General features: G+C 39.2%; 2 protein-coding genes across 3 annotated transcripts; both read right to left on the reverse strand.

The window, feature by feature from the left end:
• Positions 1 to 2,781: 2,781 nt before the first annotated feature.
• Positions 2,782 to 9,342, reverse strand: senp1 (SUMO specific peptidase 1). Its single transcript, XM_026333522.1, has 18 exons — positions 8,742 to 9,342; positions 8,496 to 8,554; positions 8,185 to 8,372; positions 8,020 to 8,095; positions 7,733 to 7,925; positions 7,459 to 7,603; positions 7,251 to 7,369; positions 6,614 to 6,897; positions 6,433 to 6,496; positions 6,259 to 6,297; positions 6,073 to 6,157; positions 5,827 to 5,967; positions 5,277 to 5,408; positions 4,683 to 4,886; positions 4,520 to 4,599; positions 4,317 to 4,401; positions 3,851 to 3,946; positions 2,782 to 3,759 (listed from the first exon to the last, which is right to left on the reverse strand). Exons 1-18 carry the CDS (start codon positions 8,873 to 8,875, stop codon positions 3,697 to 3,699), a joined length of 2,187 nt encoding a protein of 728 aa, XP_026189307.1. The 5' UTR covers positions 8,876 to 9,342; the 3' UTR covers positions 2,782 to 3,696.
• A 1,771-nt stretch (positions 9,343 to 11,113) lies between these two features.
• Positions 11,114 to 15,041, reverse strand: LOC113145666 (protein lifeguard 2-like). Of its 2 annotated transcripts, XM_026332651.1 has the most exons (13): positions 14,690 to 15,041; positions 14,005 to 14,095; positions 13,738 to 13,826; positions 13,515 to 13,579; positions 13,357 to 13,410; positions 13,215 to 13,265; positions 13,078 to 13,117; positions 12,807 to 12,844; positions 12,381 to 12,468; positions 12,154 to 12,249; positions 11,848 to 11,901; positions 11,557 to 11,749; positions 11,114 to 11,358 (listed from the first exon to the last, which is right to left on the reverse strand). In XM_026332651.1, exons 1-12 carry the CDS (start codon positions 14,702 to 14,704, stop codon positions 11,600 to 11,602), a joined length of 831 nt encoding a protein of 276 aa, XP_026188436.1. In that variant the 5' UTR covers positions 14,705 to 15,041; the 3' UTR covers positions 11,114 to 11,358; positions 11,557 to 11,599. The 2 variants fall into 2 exon arrangements, with proteins under 2 accessions (XP_026188436.1, XP_026188435.1); XM_026332650.1 differs by having other exon boundaries at positions 11,114 to 11,749.
• Positions 15,042 to 15,324: the final 283 nt, after the last annotated feature.

The following is a 15,324-nucleotide window of genomic DNA, read 5'->3' on the forward strand; positions in this document are numbered from 1 at the left end:
GATATTTTCTACAAACTCATATTTTAAAACAAACTCTTTTACTTCAGACAAGCAAGGTTGGAAGATGGGAAATGGACGGAGCGTCTATTTTGATAACAGTCAAGAAAACACTCACACACACACACACACACACACTATGTTTAAAGGTTTTTTTAACACTATCCATATTTTTTTCTAATACTACTCCAGGGAGCTAGAATAAAACCAGGAAAAGAACATTTCAACAATTACTTTGAGTCACGTTTTATTTTGACCTTTTTATAAGATATGCTGATTCTCTTTGTTCAGTCTGATACCTGTCAGGCTTTGAACCTGCCTTTTTGTACATACGTTTTTTGTTTGTTGTTTCTGATGTGTTTCTAGCTTCATGTGTTCTAGTCTGATCGATTGGTGCAAATATCTGAATACATACTGTTAAAAAAAAAAACAGCCTGAAGTCATACAAGAACCAGATGGCTCACATTTGAAAAGGTGCTGACTTGGATTAGTTTCTTTTGAAGTGGCAGCAGGTTTATCAGCGAGGAGGTCTCGCTTCGTTCTGGCACTTGATTCACGAATAATTTATAGATCCAACAATCTCAAAAAAAAATGCTTTAGACAATCAGAAGATTATAAAGAAGGAGAAATTTGAGACACGGTGGTCATTAATGTCAGACTTCACAGAGCTAAACAGAATGAAAGCATTCCAGAGATTATTGGAAAGTACTGGTTCACTTTGAGCTGCTCCACTTGATGAAACCCAAAGTTTCCTAACAGGGGTCACATCTCACACAGAGCTGCCTGTAAATAAGAGATTTAAATTTATATAGGTTTTCAGTGCAGTGACGTTTCAGTGGTTTTACCAAATTGTCTGAACATAGCAATTTATATGCTGCTGTGTTTTCTGTTGTTTTTTTTTTCTTCATGTCCCTTTTATGAAAGGGAAAGGTAAATATCCACTAAATCCAAATATATATTTTGTGAGGCAAGAATTAGTTGTTAAAGCATGAAGTTCCTGTTTCATAGACATGGAGATCAACTGGTGAAGAGTGGCTCTGTCCTGTTACGTCTTCAGAAAACACTACAAAGGTGGAGCACAGAGACGCTTTAATACTCGCCATTGCTGTGTGTTTGTATTTCTGCAGTTTTTTTTTTTTTACTTTTCTTATTTAAAGTTTTTTTTTAAATTCCATTTTTAATACGTTGAGATTGATCCTGTTTTACAAAGAAGCTTTGATTTTATTTTTGATAGTGTGTTGTGTCCTTCAAGTAGTGAGAAGTAGATGCTGTCAGCTTTTATTTTGAAATAGTGATTTGCTTGTACGTTTGCATTCTTCTCGTTCTGGTTTCAGTGTTGTAAAAGAGACTTTAATGTTTTTGACAGTTCAGTTCTGTGTGTGTCACCAGTGTTGGCACTTTATGAACATCACTCCTGATCATGGATGGATTACGTATGCTAGGTTCATATCCATTATTACAGAGTTGTACCCCAAACCGCTGGGAACAATATGAGAGAAATATATGTTCAAAGCCTTGATTTACCTCAGTCTGCCAGAGCAATGTAGATTAGTCTGTGGCAATAACCAAGTCTCGTGGCTGTTCACAGCTGGTACTGTGTCCACATCCTTTCCTTACTCTTCCGTCCAAATTTTGGAAAACACACCCAAGGTCTGCCGATCTATGCAATTAATTTATTATCCTTAAAAATGCAATACTACAGACGCCCAAGAAACACCTCACGTTACGACTTCATGTTCTTGACTCACGTGGCTTTTTCTTTGAATACACTGAGAGTTTTTTTGTTTTCTGTCTGACACATTTCTCTTTGGTTCATTAATTGTGAGTAAAATTAAAAGGGAACTACTTCATACCAAAACATGGTTGTTAATACGACTGTAGGAAAAGTAGGGATTCTAAAGATATATTTTGAAATGTACTTCTACGTTGACACCACAGGTTTGTTCACGATGTAATTTACCACTCCATCCATTTACAGTTTTTATGTCCTGGTTAAAAAGTCTGTGTCCTGTCTAGTCCTGTTTGTTAACTTGTGTTCTTGACAGTTTCTATGTTTAAACCATGAAACATTTCAGTTCCAGGAAAAATGACCTTCACAGAAATGCCTTAGTTTTCACTGGAAGGGATAGTGAAGTGCTACTAAGATTGGATGGGCTTGACCTCTGACTGGAAATGTTCATGCACTGCTAATACTGAACAAATTGTTATATAAACTGCTCTGAACATAGATATATGAAGCAAAGAAATATTTACAATGTTTAATTACTGTTGTGTTCCATTGTCATCCCTTTATTTTTACCAGAAATACTGAAGAGAACCCGAGCGGTGGCTTATTGAGTCTAAAAAACTATTGCTGCTAATTTTGGATTGCTAAGTATTTAGAGAACGTCTAGCTGAAGGTCATTCAATGTATCAAGGGACATATGGGGTCAGTTTACTCATGTTCAACTAAGTCAATGCAGTTTTGTTTTGTGCATCGAACAACCTCTCCTCAGTAAATGTTTGTCCGTGCCATGATGCAGGTCTTTTGTCGTCTTCATAGAAACGAAACCCTACAGCTATTAAACTTTAAACTTGGTTTGACTTTTTAAATAAAATGATTTCACTGTGGTTTGTGTGCTTTTTATAATGGCCTGTCTGTAAAATGTTCCCTGTGTGGTCGTTCTTACATCGGAGCCAAACTTCACCTGAAGACAACCCACAATACATGAGAATTTATTTCTAAAACAGACTTGGATCTAGAAAAAAATTATAGAGAAGAAATACATAAAAAAAAGTATTTTACACTGTTCAAGAGACTGTATATTTTTTATGTATGTACAAAGTTCAAAATATACTGCCCAAAATTTGCTGTGGAACAAAAAAAAAGACTCTGAAATACATAAAATAGACTTTGAACCTTAATTTACAATCTTCTATCAAGATTAAGGAATATGAAGGAAATGGCAAAACATTTTGACCCTGCTCCTTTAGGGTGTAACTAAGACCTGTTACACTTACAAGTCATGGAAAGGTAAGACAACAACTTGTTTTCTTTATAAATCATAGTCTGAGGCAATATCTTGCATTTAAGCAAACAAGTTACAAAAATAACCATGCTTTGGGTGTAAATAATATTACAGACAAAAATAGAACAATTCTCAATTACACAGAGATTTTTAGATTACATTTTGTGGGCACTCATACTTTTATGGTAAACTTAAGTTTCCTTTTCACATACCAGGAGTATCCAATTCTGACAGCAACACTTCCTCCCACAGTATTACTGTCACTGTAAATGTTATGCAGCATGACACACTCATCTCTCTGAGACAAAAACATGTAAACTGTGTGTCTGCATCAAACTAAACATTGCATCTCAGAATATAGTCTGAGTCCGTACAGGTGTGATTTTGCAAACCTTTCCTCGCTGGGAAATAAAACAAACGCAATGTTTCAGCTGCTGCACTGATGCTCCGTGGGTGCACAAAAACAAAAAAGTGGCAAACGGGACTCGGAGGCAGTGCTTGGGTGCTTCAGCAACGTCCCACCTTGGCGAGCGGAGAGCGGCAGGGCTGGCTCCTGATCTGATGAGCTGGTGTGCAAGTCTTTACCACATCGGGACTATTGTCAGTGGACCCTGCTATTGAGTTGCCAGTCGTAATTTGTATCTGTAACACTGTGACCTGACTACACAAGTTCACAACTCTCATCCCGACATCACAACAGCTTGTGGTTCACAATCTCCCAAACCATCCTTCTTCTGAAATAGGGCATGTGTGTCTGAGAATAAGAAAAGAGAGGTCAGGTGAACCGCTGAGCCACCATCGTCACGATTTACCAGGAAACTCTTCTTACTGCTGTTAATGATTACCTGTGTGAATGTGATTGGCTTGTCTTTGGTAATGTAATCTGCATATTTGCATGTGAACATTCCACAGTCACTACCATTCATCTGCTGTGGGATTTCCTGAGAGGAAAATGAAGAATAACATGTTACAATCTTCAAAAGGTGAAAGCAAACTCTCAACTAACCCACTGCTCATGATTGAAAGGAGGATTTCCCCTTTTCACCAACTTTAGAAAAAGTTCCCCAAAACATTTTTCTAATCTAAATACACTGAAACAAAACTTCTTTGTTTTTACTTATTTTTTTAATCAATCTGGACAGGCTGTCCTGGGGCGGAGGTAATGCTAAATCAAAGAACTGGAACTTTCTGCTGATGATGGAAATGCATTAAGGATTCCTAGAACATGTAGCTCGACGACACATCATTAACTATTTGACATGCTTGCCCCTCGTGTGTGTGTGTGTGTGTGTGTGTGTGCGTAGAACTTACATTGCGTCTTTTGCTGTGCAGAGTCCAGCCTGAGGTATCCAGTTTTTTGCCCTTTTTATCTTTACTTTCCTGTTGCAAATATTCACTGGGAAAACAAACAATACAAAACAATGAAAATCAAACTACTGGAGTCACAGTTTGCACTACAAATATATATATATGCCTTTTAATGCACATGCATGTATATCTGACAAGATACGTACAATAATATTTTGCATGCTTCATCATTGTTTCCTCCCATAGAGTCAAAGTACATGATTGCCTTTTTGCGGAAATCCACCACCTGAAAAAATAAGATGCACAATTAAACAAACACTGAAATTTACAAGAACTGCCAAGTTCACAATTATGGTCATGTAGACTTACAGAGAGGCACCAATGTACCCCCAGGTGGACAGGAACCAACAGGATATCCTTAGAAAAAATGTCTGTCTTTTTGGTCCAGCGGCGTACGGCCGAGTAGCCACTGCTACGCAGCTTGGGATAGAAAAAAGTGTTGAATGTGTTGACTGACGGCAGGCTGGGCTCCTTGCTGCGCTCAACCAGCAGGTTCATGTAAAAGTTGATCACCTGAAAAAACATTGAGGGGAAAGTTTCAATTAACAAGACAAACACTACTTCATGGTTCAGTGGTGCAACAAATGAAGAATATGATCATGACCTTGTATTTTTTTCTATGCTCGTCTTGCATGACACGTTATAAAGGCACATGAGTCGTTGCCATAATTCTCCAAGTTGGTCTTTTTTTCTATATTCAAGTTGGTTCGTGTTGTATTGTTTTTGTTTGCTGCCATGTTTGTGAGCTGTAAAGGTTCACAACATCTAGTCCTCTCACACTCATGGGCTATTGTAGGAATTACATAAACATGTTTGATGTTTGTGAATGGTTAGGTTCTGACTCAACCAGGAGCCTTAGAATCATCTATAGCCAGCCTCACTATGAGGATAATGGGCACTCACCTCATCATTGAGCCAGTTGAGGCTGCTGAGGGTCTGCAGGTCTTTACGTGTAAGGCTGAGACCAAAGCCTTCACTTAATACTTCGTGAGGATTACCACCTCTCAGCACCCTGTTCACCTCAGCTTCCATTTCCTACACAGAAGGAAACAGCATGTGAATTTTTTTCTTTATGTTCCTAAATGTTGCTGCAACCATTTCCTTTGGCTTATGCTAATTTTGGAGATATAAAAACACTTGAGTGGCAAACGGCAAGAAATCAAATGACATAATATACATGTAGTCTATGGTACAAATCTAAGTTCTGAGTAAGTTTAAAAAGTCAGTAGTAGTACCTTTGGTTTGGAGCCATTGTTTACAAGAATAAAGAGAATCAAGAGACTTTTTGTGCAGTACAGACTAAAACAGCAATAAAGTAGTGTCCAACGGGTGGGACAGTGTCTTTCAAGGGGGCTAAATGTGAGTTTCCACTGATATTAAGTTGATTTGTTACTTGAATTTGCTTAAATGCTAATTAACCACAGCGTGCACATCAAAAGCACGACAGCTGTACCTGTGTGAGTTCAGGAAATTCTGGTTTATCTTCCAATGGCTTCGTTTCTTCTACCACAGGCGTCAAAGGAACCTCCTTTTCCAAAGGAACTCGAACATGGACCTCCACATCTGGACTGGGCTGCCCCTCTTCAGACAGGCGCTAGGATCCAGTAACAAAATGACCAAGATTAGAAGGATAACACGAAGTTAAGAAACAAGTGAATATGATAAAACTTAAACTAAAAGAGGTTCAGTGGTCAGTTACCTGTCGGAGCAGCTGGGCAGTCAAGGCCTCTTGCTCTTCTATCTGCCGCCTTCTTTCTCTTGCCCGTGAATCATACATACTTGTCCTACAGTGCAAAAAAATAAAAATAAAGTTTTCTTCTATTCAGACACTATATGATTTAATAACAGATCAGTTATATAATTAACTCTACCAGTGTTGACTTACAGTTCTTTGATCCACAACTCAGCTTGGAAACATGGCACACTGTAAAGACGGAATAATTTTAATCAACACTTAAATTAACTAAACTTTTTTTACTGCAACTAAAATACTAAAAAAAATCAATTTGTCTTTAGTCGAGTTTTTGCTTTTGCCTGAATTGTGTCAAAAACTACTAACCTTGAGGCGTCTTGTTTTTTACCCTTTTGCTCATTTACAATAATTACAGAGTCACCATCATAAGCTACAAGAAAAGACAAGAAGATTTTAACCCAAGAGGCAACACAGAACCAACATGTTCCCGTTTATTTATGATATTCCATTTCACAATGTAGGTCAGGTGTACACACAAGTATCTTACCTGATGACTGTGTGTCCTGAGAGGAGTTATCCTGCAGAGCAGACGGGGAGGGAACTGATATGAAAGTAGCTGCTCTGCTGGAGGTGAGGTCCGTGTCCAGAGACCACGTCTGCATCCCTGGCTTGCTGGAGGTCCCCATTGGACTGGGGAGATTGCTGGAACTCGGACTTGACATCCCCTGTGTGCTTGGGGGGCTGCTGGGTCCTTCTGAAGTTTCTGCTGCTGCAGACCCAGGAGGGGGAGAGAACTGTAGCAGTCTACTGCTGGTGGACAGGAAGCTGGTGCTGATAAAGCAGTTAAGACAACAAACACTATTTAGATAGGATCAAGGAGGACAAAGGTAAATGGCAGGAGAAGAATTATAAAGTACCACTAAATATCTGATCAAATACAGTACAACAAATTATAGAACCAGATCCTTAGTGCAGATGCTGAGATTAATATTAATATTAATAATACTAATACAGTTTTGCTGTAGGAAAAGAATCTCAGAAACAGATACTATTAAGCTTATATGCTTCTGGAGGAGGCCTTTGCCCTGAGGCTAATTTCTGATAGTACACTATCTTCTGTGTTCTTATCCTTTAAATATGTCATTCACAGTATTAAAGCATCCTGTGTTTGTATGGATACGTACAAATCTCTGTGTGACCTCACTATGGCGTACGAGCTGCCGTTGTGAAGGGAAGACCACTGACCACCAGAGACCATGCTCAGAAGCTGCTTGTAAACCTCCTTCTCCTCTTCACGAACAGACTAGACCGAACACACAGAACAAACCTACTAAGACAGGCAACAACTGAATCAGAAAGAATCAGGTGATACTTGTTGTACGGATGTCTGACCTCCTGTGCTGTGCAGTGGGGTCTGGCCCCGTGAATGCGGCCAGATGAGGTGCTGTGTGTTGGGCTCTGCACCACTTTGATGGGAAACGTCTTCTCATACATGCTGGTACAGCAGCTACCTGTTGTGCTCGGGCCAGTAAACAAACTGCAGACACAAAACGACATTTTAGTAATGCAACATCATGAACTAACAATAATTTATACTGTAAGATCAATCACAACAAGATGCAACTCTTCAAATAGGAAATGGTGTTTTTCTAAAAGCAAGATATACCTTGATGTTCCAGATGGTCGGAGGTTGAGGGGCCTGCCGAGCCGTGGAGATGGTTGCACTTTAGGGGAGACAGGGGGTGGCAAGTTGACTGAGTGCCCATTTGTTTTTGAAACCTCACGATGAGTAGGACTCATGCACACTTGTCGCCTGCAGACTTTTGATCCCATCATGGATCTCTCATTACGCAAACAGTCTAGAGTTGGAGAAAAACGGTCCAGTATTTATATAAGAGCTTCCAGCCTGTAACAATGATGGAAAGACTTGTACAATACTTGTTATATTCTTACCTGATTTCGATGTTTTCCACTCCAAAGTTGTCGAGGGAGAAGCGAAAGTCTCATTCAGAGAGTCCCGTTCAACAATCTTCAACCAAATCAAAACACACCATGTTTAAATAAAAGCAAAATGGCTTCAACATACTCACAGTCAAGCACCACAGACTCAGTCCTTACCGGCCTCCCTGCCCACACCGCTCCAGAGGTCGAAGGCTGTGGCTGGGGTTCTCCAGGTGGAGGGCCAGGGGAGGCAGGCAGTATATTCCTCAAAGTGGGGCTCACATTGTTCCTCATCCACGTCGCCACACTGGAGCTATGACTCTTAACCCCTTCAGCTGCAGTCTTGACTGTGTCTATGAGCTCCCCTGGACACGTTTGAAACCAACGACAGACACACGAGACAGCAGGTAAGGTCACACTGATTCCCCGTTAACCTCACAGGTACTTGCCCCGTAACATTTAACGATGTGTGTGATTTTGCCATTTACCCATTCGTGACTTCTTTATCGTTAAACCATCTTGGTCGATGTTATGTCCATCTGCCAAACTTAAAGAAAAGAAAAAACAGACTGATGCTAAACATTTCCAATTCGACTAAACGAACAGATCCAACGGTTCAAACGTTAAACGGCCGGAGATGCAGTTGGTAACGGTGGTGTAGTCAGTGAGGTCAAAACAAAGCGGGGTCAGTTTTTCTAAACAGTGACATTAGGCGACACACTGTCAGCTCCTACCACTCAATTCGTCTCTTCCTTCTCATCTGACCGTCTCCCGGTGCTCGGTGTGCGTCCGGGTCCGCTGCAGCTGGGACACCGTTGCGAAGATTGGCAAACCCCGTCTCTATCCATTCGTAGATTTTATTCAACATGGCTCAAAAGTTTTAGAAATAGCGCCGCTGGTCTGAAGATAAATCGCTGTAGCTGCTTTCTGTGTGTGTTACCTGTCAAACGAAAGGAGCCTAAAACACTTCATTCGACTGAGGCGGGTGAGACGAGGCCACTTCAGAGGTCAGCACTCCTCACAAATATCATTTTACTTTTCCCCAAACGAGCTAATCGTTAGCTAGTTAGCCCGGGTTCGCTGGTTAGCCTAGCTAGCTAACTACCTTGTTAGTTAACGCTGTTAGCTACACGGCTAATTTATGAAAGTATGTTTAAATTCCAACAGGAAGGCGATAACTGGCAACCAACGCGTTCGAAAAACCGGTTATCATCTTGACTCACACCCTAACTCGTTTAAATATCCTTAGCGTGACTTTAAATTGCATATAAACTCGTTGAAGAAGAACATCTCCCGCTTCTTCCTCATTCAAAACCACAACATGGCTGAACGACACGTCTTAACATTACGCGCTCTGATTGGTTGACGAGCTGCTGGAAGTCCCAGTGTTCCCGAGTTTTACTGGTTGGTTGTTGACTGGGGAGAGCGTCTAATGTGACGTCACAGCCACCGCACCACATGCAGGCGTCTCGAAATGTATTATATTATATTTCCAATTAAATAATTACTTTATATTCAATGAAACACCTCTGACTCTTAAAGGAGACAGTTTACCTGGAATCTGACTCCACTTTCGATATTTATAAGTACAAGTTTCTTTATATATACAGATTTTATTTTATATTTTCTAGTGAAATTTCTATGTTAAAGTTAATATAAGAGCTGCAGAACAATCTGAATTTCCCCCATGGGGGATGAATAAAGTACGAATAAAGTATCATCAGCACATGACCTTTACCCAGCCATCCATCCATTATATATACTTATAGTAATATTGCTTATTCCCAACCAGGGTCACAGGGATCTGCCGGCTCTCTTTGGGTGAAAGGCAGGGGTACAAAGCACATGCCGTGTTGGCCACACCTTAATTTAAATGTCATTGTTAGATAGTCCAGGATGTCCTCTTTGGATGACAGACTACAAGCATGGTGTTTACACAGAGAACAAAAATAAATTGCTGGGTCTCAAGAGAATAATCCCACTAATTTCAGAGAAATACTCCAGGAACAGAAGGATGGTTCCAATAGCAAATACAGACAAATGAGGAATTTAAGCAAAAAAGTATTTTATATAAAGAACCACATTGCTGGTGAATAACACATTTAGGAACTGTATGCTACTTTAACACAAACGTGTGTTAGCAGATGATTTTATTAAAGGTCATTAGGAATATTAAGAGATATATTTACAGTAAAACACCTCCACAATGTTCAGATGCTGATGCTGAAAATATAAAAGCTCCCATTTATTCTGTCCTGCTGAAAAATGCCCTAATTTTCCTAAATGACACAGACTAAATGTAAAGCTAGTATAGATATATTAAAACATAGTATAATAAATCCAGAAGGAGCAGTTAGTGTATTCATATCTATTGACCCTTTAATAAATGGATACATTAACACCAATACTACAATGAAATGCAGTGTGCTCTGAAAACAACATACTACTGCATCAGTTTCATCAAATATAAGTCATCCAAGGTCACATTAGAAGAGATATAAATTCATTTCAAACTTCAGTGTCACCATTTTATGTCAGCTGCTTTCTTAAATATATCAATCTTTCATAGAAAAATAAACTTCAAATACAATGAAATATAGCATGCAAGCCCCTTCACAAGTGCAGCCTTATCAAAATTTATAGTAAATCCATATGGCACTGCCATGTTTTTTATTTATTACATTCCACATTTCAAACTAACTAAATAAATAATATTTGTACCAAAACCTGTGATGTCCCTTAATCAAGATTTCCCCAAACTAATTATCTTTCATGAAAAAATAGTCTAAACAGCCTTCATTAAAAATATATCAAACACCCATATGATACAATTGACACACTAATGATAAAACACTGCAACAATGTGAATGCAATGATTGACAACTTCATAGTAAAATCAATATATTGACCACACCGTATACAATAAATATGAGCAAAAAATTAAACAAATGAGTAGCAGCATAAATCCTACATTTGAAAATATCAATTTCTTGTAATTCACAGTAGACATATTGATTGATTGAAAACACTTTCTCATTTTCTCAAATTAGTGTGCCTTCAGTCGCTAATCAACACCCACAGCATCAGTCCACTGAAGGGATGCCTGTTTTTTTTTAAGAGTCATGCATAATGTATTGTAGATCACACACCTCTCAAAGAGCACTGAAATCTGTTGACATTTATGATACCAATGCAAGTACAGATATAGGAAATCTATTCAGCTTCATGTAGATACTCACAGAATATTTTTTGACCGTACGTTTAATGGAGCAAGATCACGGATGGCTGAATGAGTCTGCCTGGTGGAGCTAGTAGGTTAACCCCATAATGTAGTATGAGTTCACAACCATGCTAGAGAGGAGGGAATAGACATCTTGGGTATGACTACTGACACTACTGTCTTTGTATGTGTTTGCTGTACAAGATCTTCACGAAGTATTTGTGACCTTAGGCATCAGGCAAAGATAAAGATGTTACAACTGAAAACACTGTCACTACAATCACTAAAAATGTAAAACACTTCTACAGTGTCTGCATAAATTTCCATACTTGTGCATCCCTCATCTGTAGGTCAGAGAGAAGGGCTGATGGGTTACTCTCGTCTTGTTCCAAAGATTTGCAGGAAAAAGGAGAAGATGTATGTGATGTCCAAGTAGATGCTGAGAGTGGCAAAGATGTACTCCTCTGGACTCATGGTGTACCGCTTGTTCCCCAGGAGGAGCTGGGTGTCAAATGCCAGAAACTGCAACAGAATATAAAACAGCGAGTTTTATTTGTTTCTGGTTCTCTTACTCTGCAATATATGATGCTTTCTATCCATCTCGTCAGCAGCAGTCTTACCATCGTAAACAATATGGCTCCCAAGGTAGCATAAGTGGCATCCAGCCAAGGTACCTAAATGGCAAATATGACTTGATTAGATTGCAACATGCCAACATTCACTGTTTAATGCAGTATCTGAATGGATAAAAGATGGTACAATCACTAAATATGACCTCAGTTTAGACTGACTCTGTATTAGCGTCACATCATTATTTACCTGACTGCCAATTTACCTTTGTATTTGATATAACAATATCCTGACTGTCTCTAAATCCTCCACATTCCAGTTGTAACACCCAGGTCGGTGCGAATAGTTACACTTACATATTGAAAGGGAAGGACGAATGCCAGCACCAACCCAGAGATGAACATGACCATGCAGAAGACAAAGAGCACACCTTGGTATGACGTCACATCAAACTGGATGGAGAAAGAATACGAAATCAAACCTCAATTTGTTAATCTGATATCATAAAACACTGATATGGACAAATGTCTCTCAGTTTATCAGATCAAATATTATTATTAAAAAGTTTGTTTTTTAAATTTACCTTGGTTTGGAAGCTGAAGACGGTGACAAGGAGACAGACTGCTGCTGTGATGCCCAGACACATGACCACTGACTTGGTGTTATAAAAACTTAAACAACAAAAACATGCAAAACTTATCAAAAATGTTTCAAAGCATTCAAAATAAGATCCAGTTCTATGAAAGCCTAAATCACCGGCCACACAAACCACATGTTATTGTAAATTGATTATGGCCTAATTATTCCTAAATCATTGTATATAAAGGTTAATATATCAGTCAAAGTAAATACCAGCTAGTCATTGTGCTGGCCAAGGAGAGAGTCTGAAGAAGACATGCAAAACTATCATAAGACAAAATACAAGGCAATTGTCCACTAGGATCAATAAAACTGCCAGAATCTGAAAACACAGCAGTCACATACAACAGTGAGCAAACAAAAAGTGTACCTGGACAGCATTCCTGTCATGTAGGAGAGGGAGAGGGTCTGCAACAGGACATATGGGACAAAGTCAGGAATTTGTTTAATTCTCATTCCCTTCCCTAAAAGTCATAAATGGCAGGCTTTCCAAAATAAATTCATATATATACTTTAGATAATTTTGGCTGTCAGTTTAGCTCTCATTCAGACCTACAGGTTTAATGTGAAACCAATGTTCAATGAAAAACAACTGAAAATTGAGACATGAAACATAAAAAAAAATTCAGCCTTGTACTTACAAAGATGGCGAGCAGAATCAGATTCCAGGGAAACTGTCTCCTTTAAGAGTCAGGGAAGAGTGTTTCGATATTTTTAATTTTAATTGTTTAGGGTTATTTATTTATTCGTTCATTGAATTTCTATTTTTTCTGTTTACCTTGGTGCAGAGCAGCAAGATAGGGACAGATATGTGGCAAAGAACACAGCACTGTAAAATAACAGAAAGTCTGTTAGCTTTATTATTTGATATAGGTGACATCTTTATTAATGGCTTGAGACTGACTAAACCTTTAACTTACTAAGAGGCCCAGTACCACCCAGGGTTGGTCTGAATGTAGTCCTTCACAGGGTCACTAAAAAATAATGTGATCTTCTGTAAGTACACTACCCATTAAATCTGATCAGAATTACATTTAATATTGTTAAATGTGAGAGAAATTAAAAAATCTGATGTTACCAGAAAGTGAAAAGAGCTACAATAGAAAGAGTGACCAGAAGCTGGATCATCAAGATGGTGTAGACCTAAAAGAGAGGAAGCTACAGTGAAACAGGTTGTACAGTCATTGGCATGTGTTAGTGAGGCCTTCAGGTTTAACAATGTTTATCTGAGGTACATTAGCAAAGGTGCACCTCATTAATAAGCTGTAATATTGACTTCAATACGAGAAATCTTATCGTACCTTACGGATGAAGATGCGTCTAATGTTGCGATCGTCCCAGGTGAACTCTGTGAGCATCTCAGCATCGTTGTAGCAAGGAGCACTGGTGCCTAGAGAGGACATTTACTTATGACACTTTATTATTATTATTATTATTTATTATTCAGCCATCATCTAGTTACATGATTCTGTCTACCACACCATCCCTGAACATGACAAACACGTCAAATGCATTAGTGACAGGATCGACTTCATGATTAAACAGGTAGGAAGAAGTTGTTTCCATACCTGCAGTGGCTTCCTCATAGCTGGGAGGAGGCTGTGACACTATGGTCTGTCCACCAGAGGAGTCACTGGAGGTCTTGTTTGCAATTAGCAGCTGATATCACAAAAGATGGACAGTTTGTTACATGTTGGTTTGCAGTCTGTTATTCATTTTAGGTGAAGGTAACTTTATATATTTGAATGCAACTATGATAATAGAAATATTACGGTACAGTTATCAGCAGTCTGTCCCTCTCCTGTAGGCTATAGGCACATATCTACAGATGAGGCTTGTTATCTATTAACATAATTGACATAACTGAGTAAAATGTAGGATTTTATTAAGCTATAAATCAGTTTTACAAACACACCTGCGGAATTTTGGTGGGAAAATTACCTGCATGTGTACAGGTGTATTAAATAATTTACGGTGCCTTTAACGGGACACTTTACCGGGTCTGTAGGGGATTGAACGGGTTGTCATGGTGACGCAGTTCACGAGAATAAACTCAGGTAACACTGAACAGAAAAATAACCATATAATCATTTTAACATTGGCTCAAAAAACATTAGGTTATAATTCACAACCGAAGAGCCTGCGGTGTCATCAAGCACATGCCAACAGGTGCGCATACCACCTGACCTACACGACCATCCATTTAAATACATAACTGAATGAATTCATGGCACGATTAAAGGGAGATCATACCTTTCCCTGTGTCATGATTCCTGTGTGTCGAGCAGCAGCAGGTTGTGCTGTTCTGTTTGCGAGTCGATGGGAATCTGGTGTCTCCTTTCTTGAAACTCTAGTTCTTGCGGAGTCTGGCTATGGGCCGACTGGCAGCAGGGTAAAATGGACAGCGTCTTCCTTGCTCGCTCAGACTTAACAGCCCCTGACGATGTAGTGATGTAACCCAGCACAGCGCAGCGGAAGCCAGTGCAGATCTCCCTCCCTCACCCACAGAAGGATGTTCTAGCAGCATCCAGGTGACGCTGCAGCACAGAGAGAAGCGGGACTGTACCACAACACGGGGAAACACGGGGAGGATGGGGGTCTGCGTGATGCACTGCGAGGAGAGAAGTCCAGACAAATCTGGAAATATGGTCTGCAGCAAAATCCGGAAGCGTTGCAGTGTGGGAAATAAAACTTAAGATTTAGGATAAATGGAAAAGGGTGAAATATTTAATTTTTTATTTTAAAAGGACTGAATTACTTGAAACACAAGGCACACAATTTAAAAACGTGGCTTTCAAATAGTTCAATCCATAATGTATTCTTTAATAGATGGAACCCTTCAAGCAGGTTTTGTTTATTGCAAATAAAAAAAATAATAAAAAAATCAC

The sequence above is a fragment of the Mastacembelus armatus genome, chromosome 7, assembly GCF_900324485.2.
Source record: "Mastacembelus armatus chromosome 7, fMasArm1.2, whole genome shotgun sequence".
NCBI classification, from domain to species: domain Eukaryota; kingdom Metazoa; phylum Chordata; class Actinopteri; order Synbranchiformes; family Mastacembelidae; genus Mastacembelus; species Mastacembelus armatus.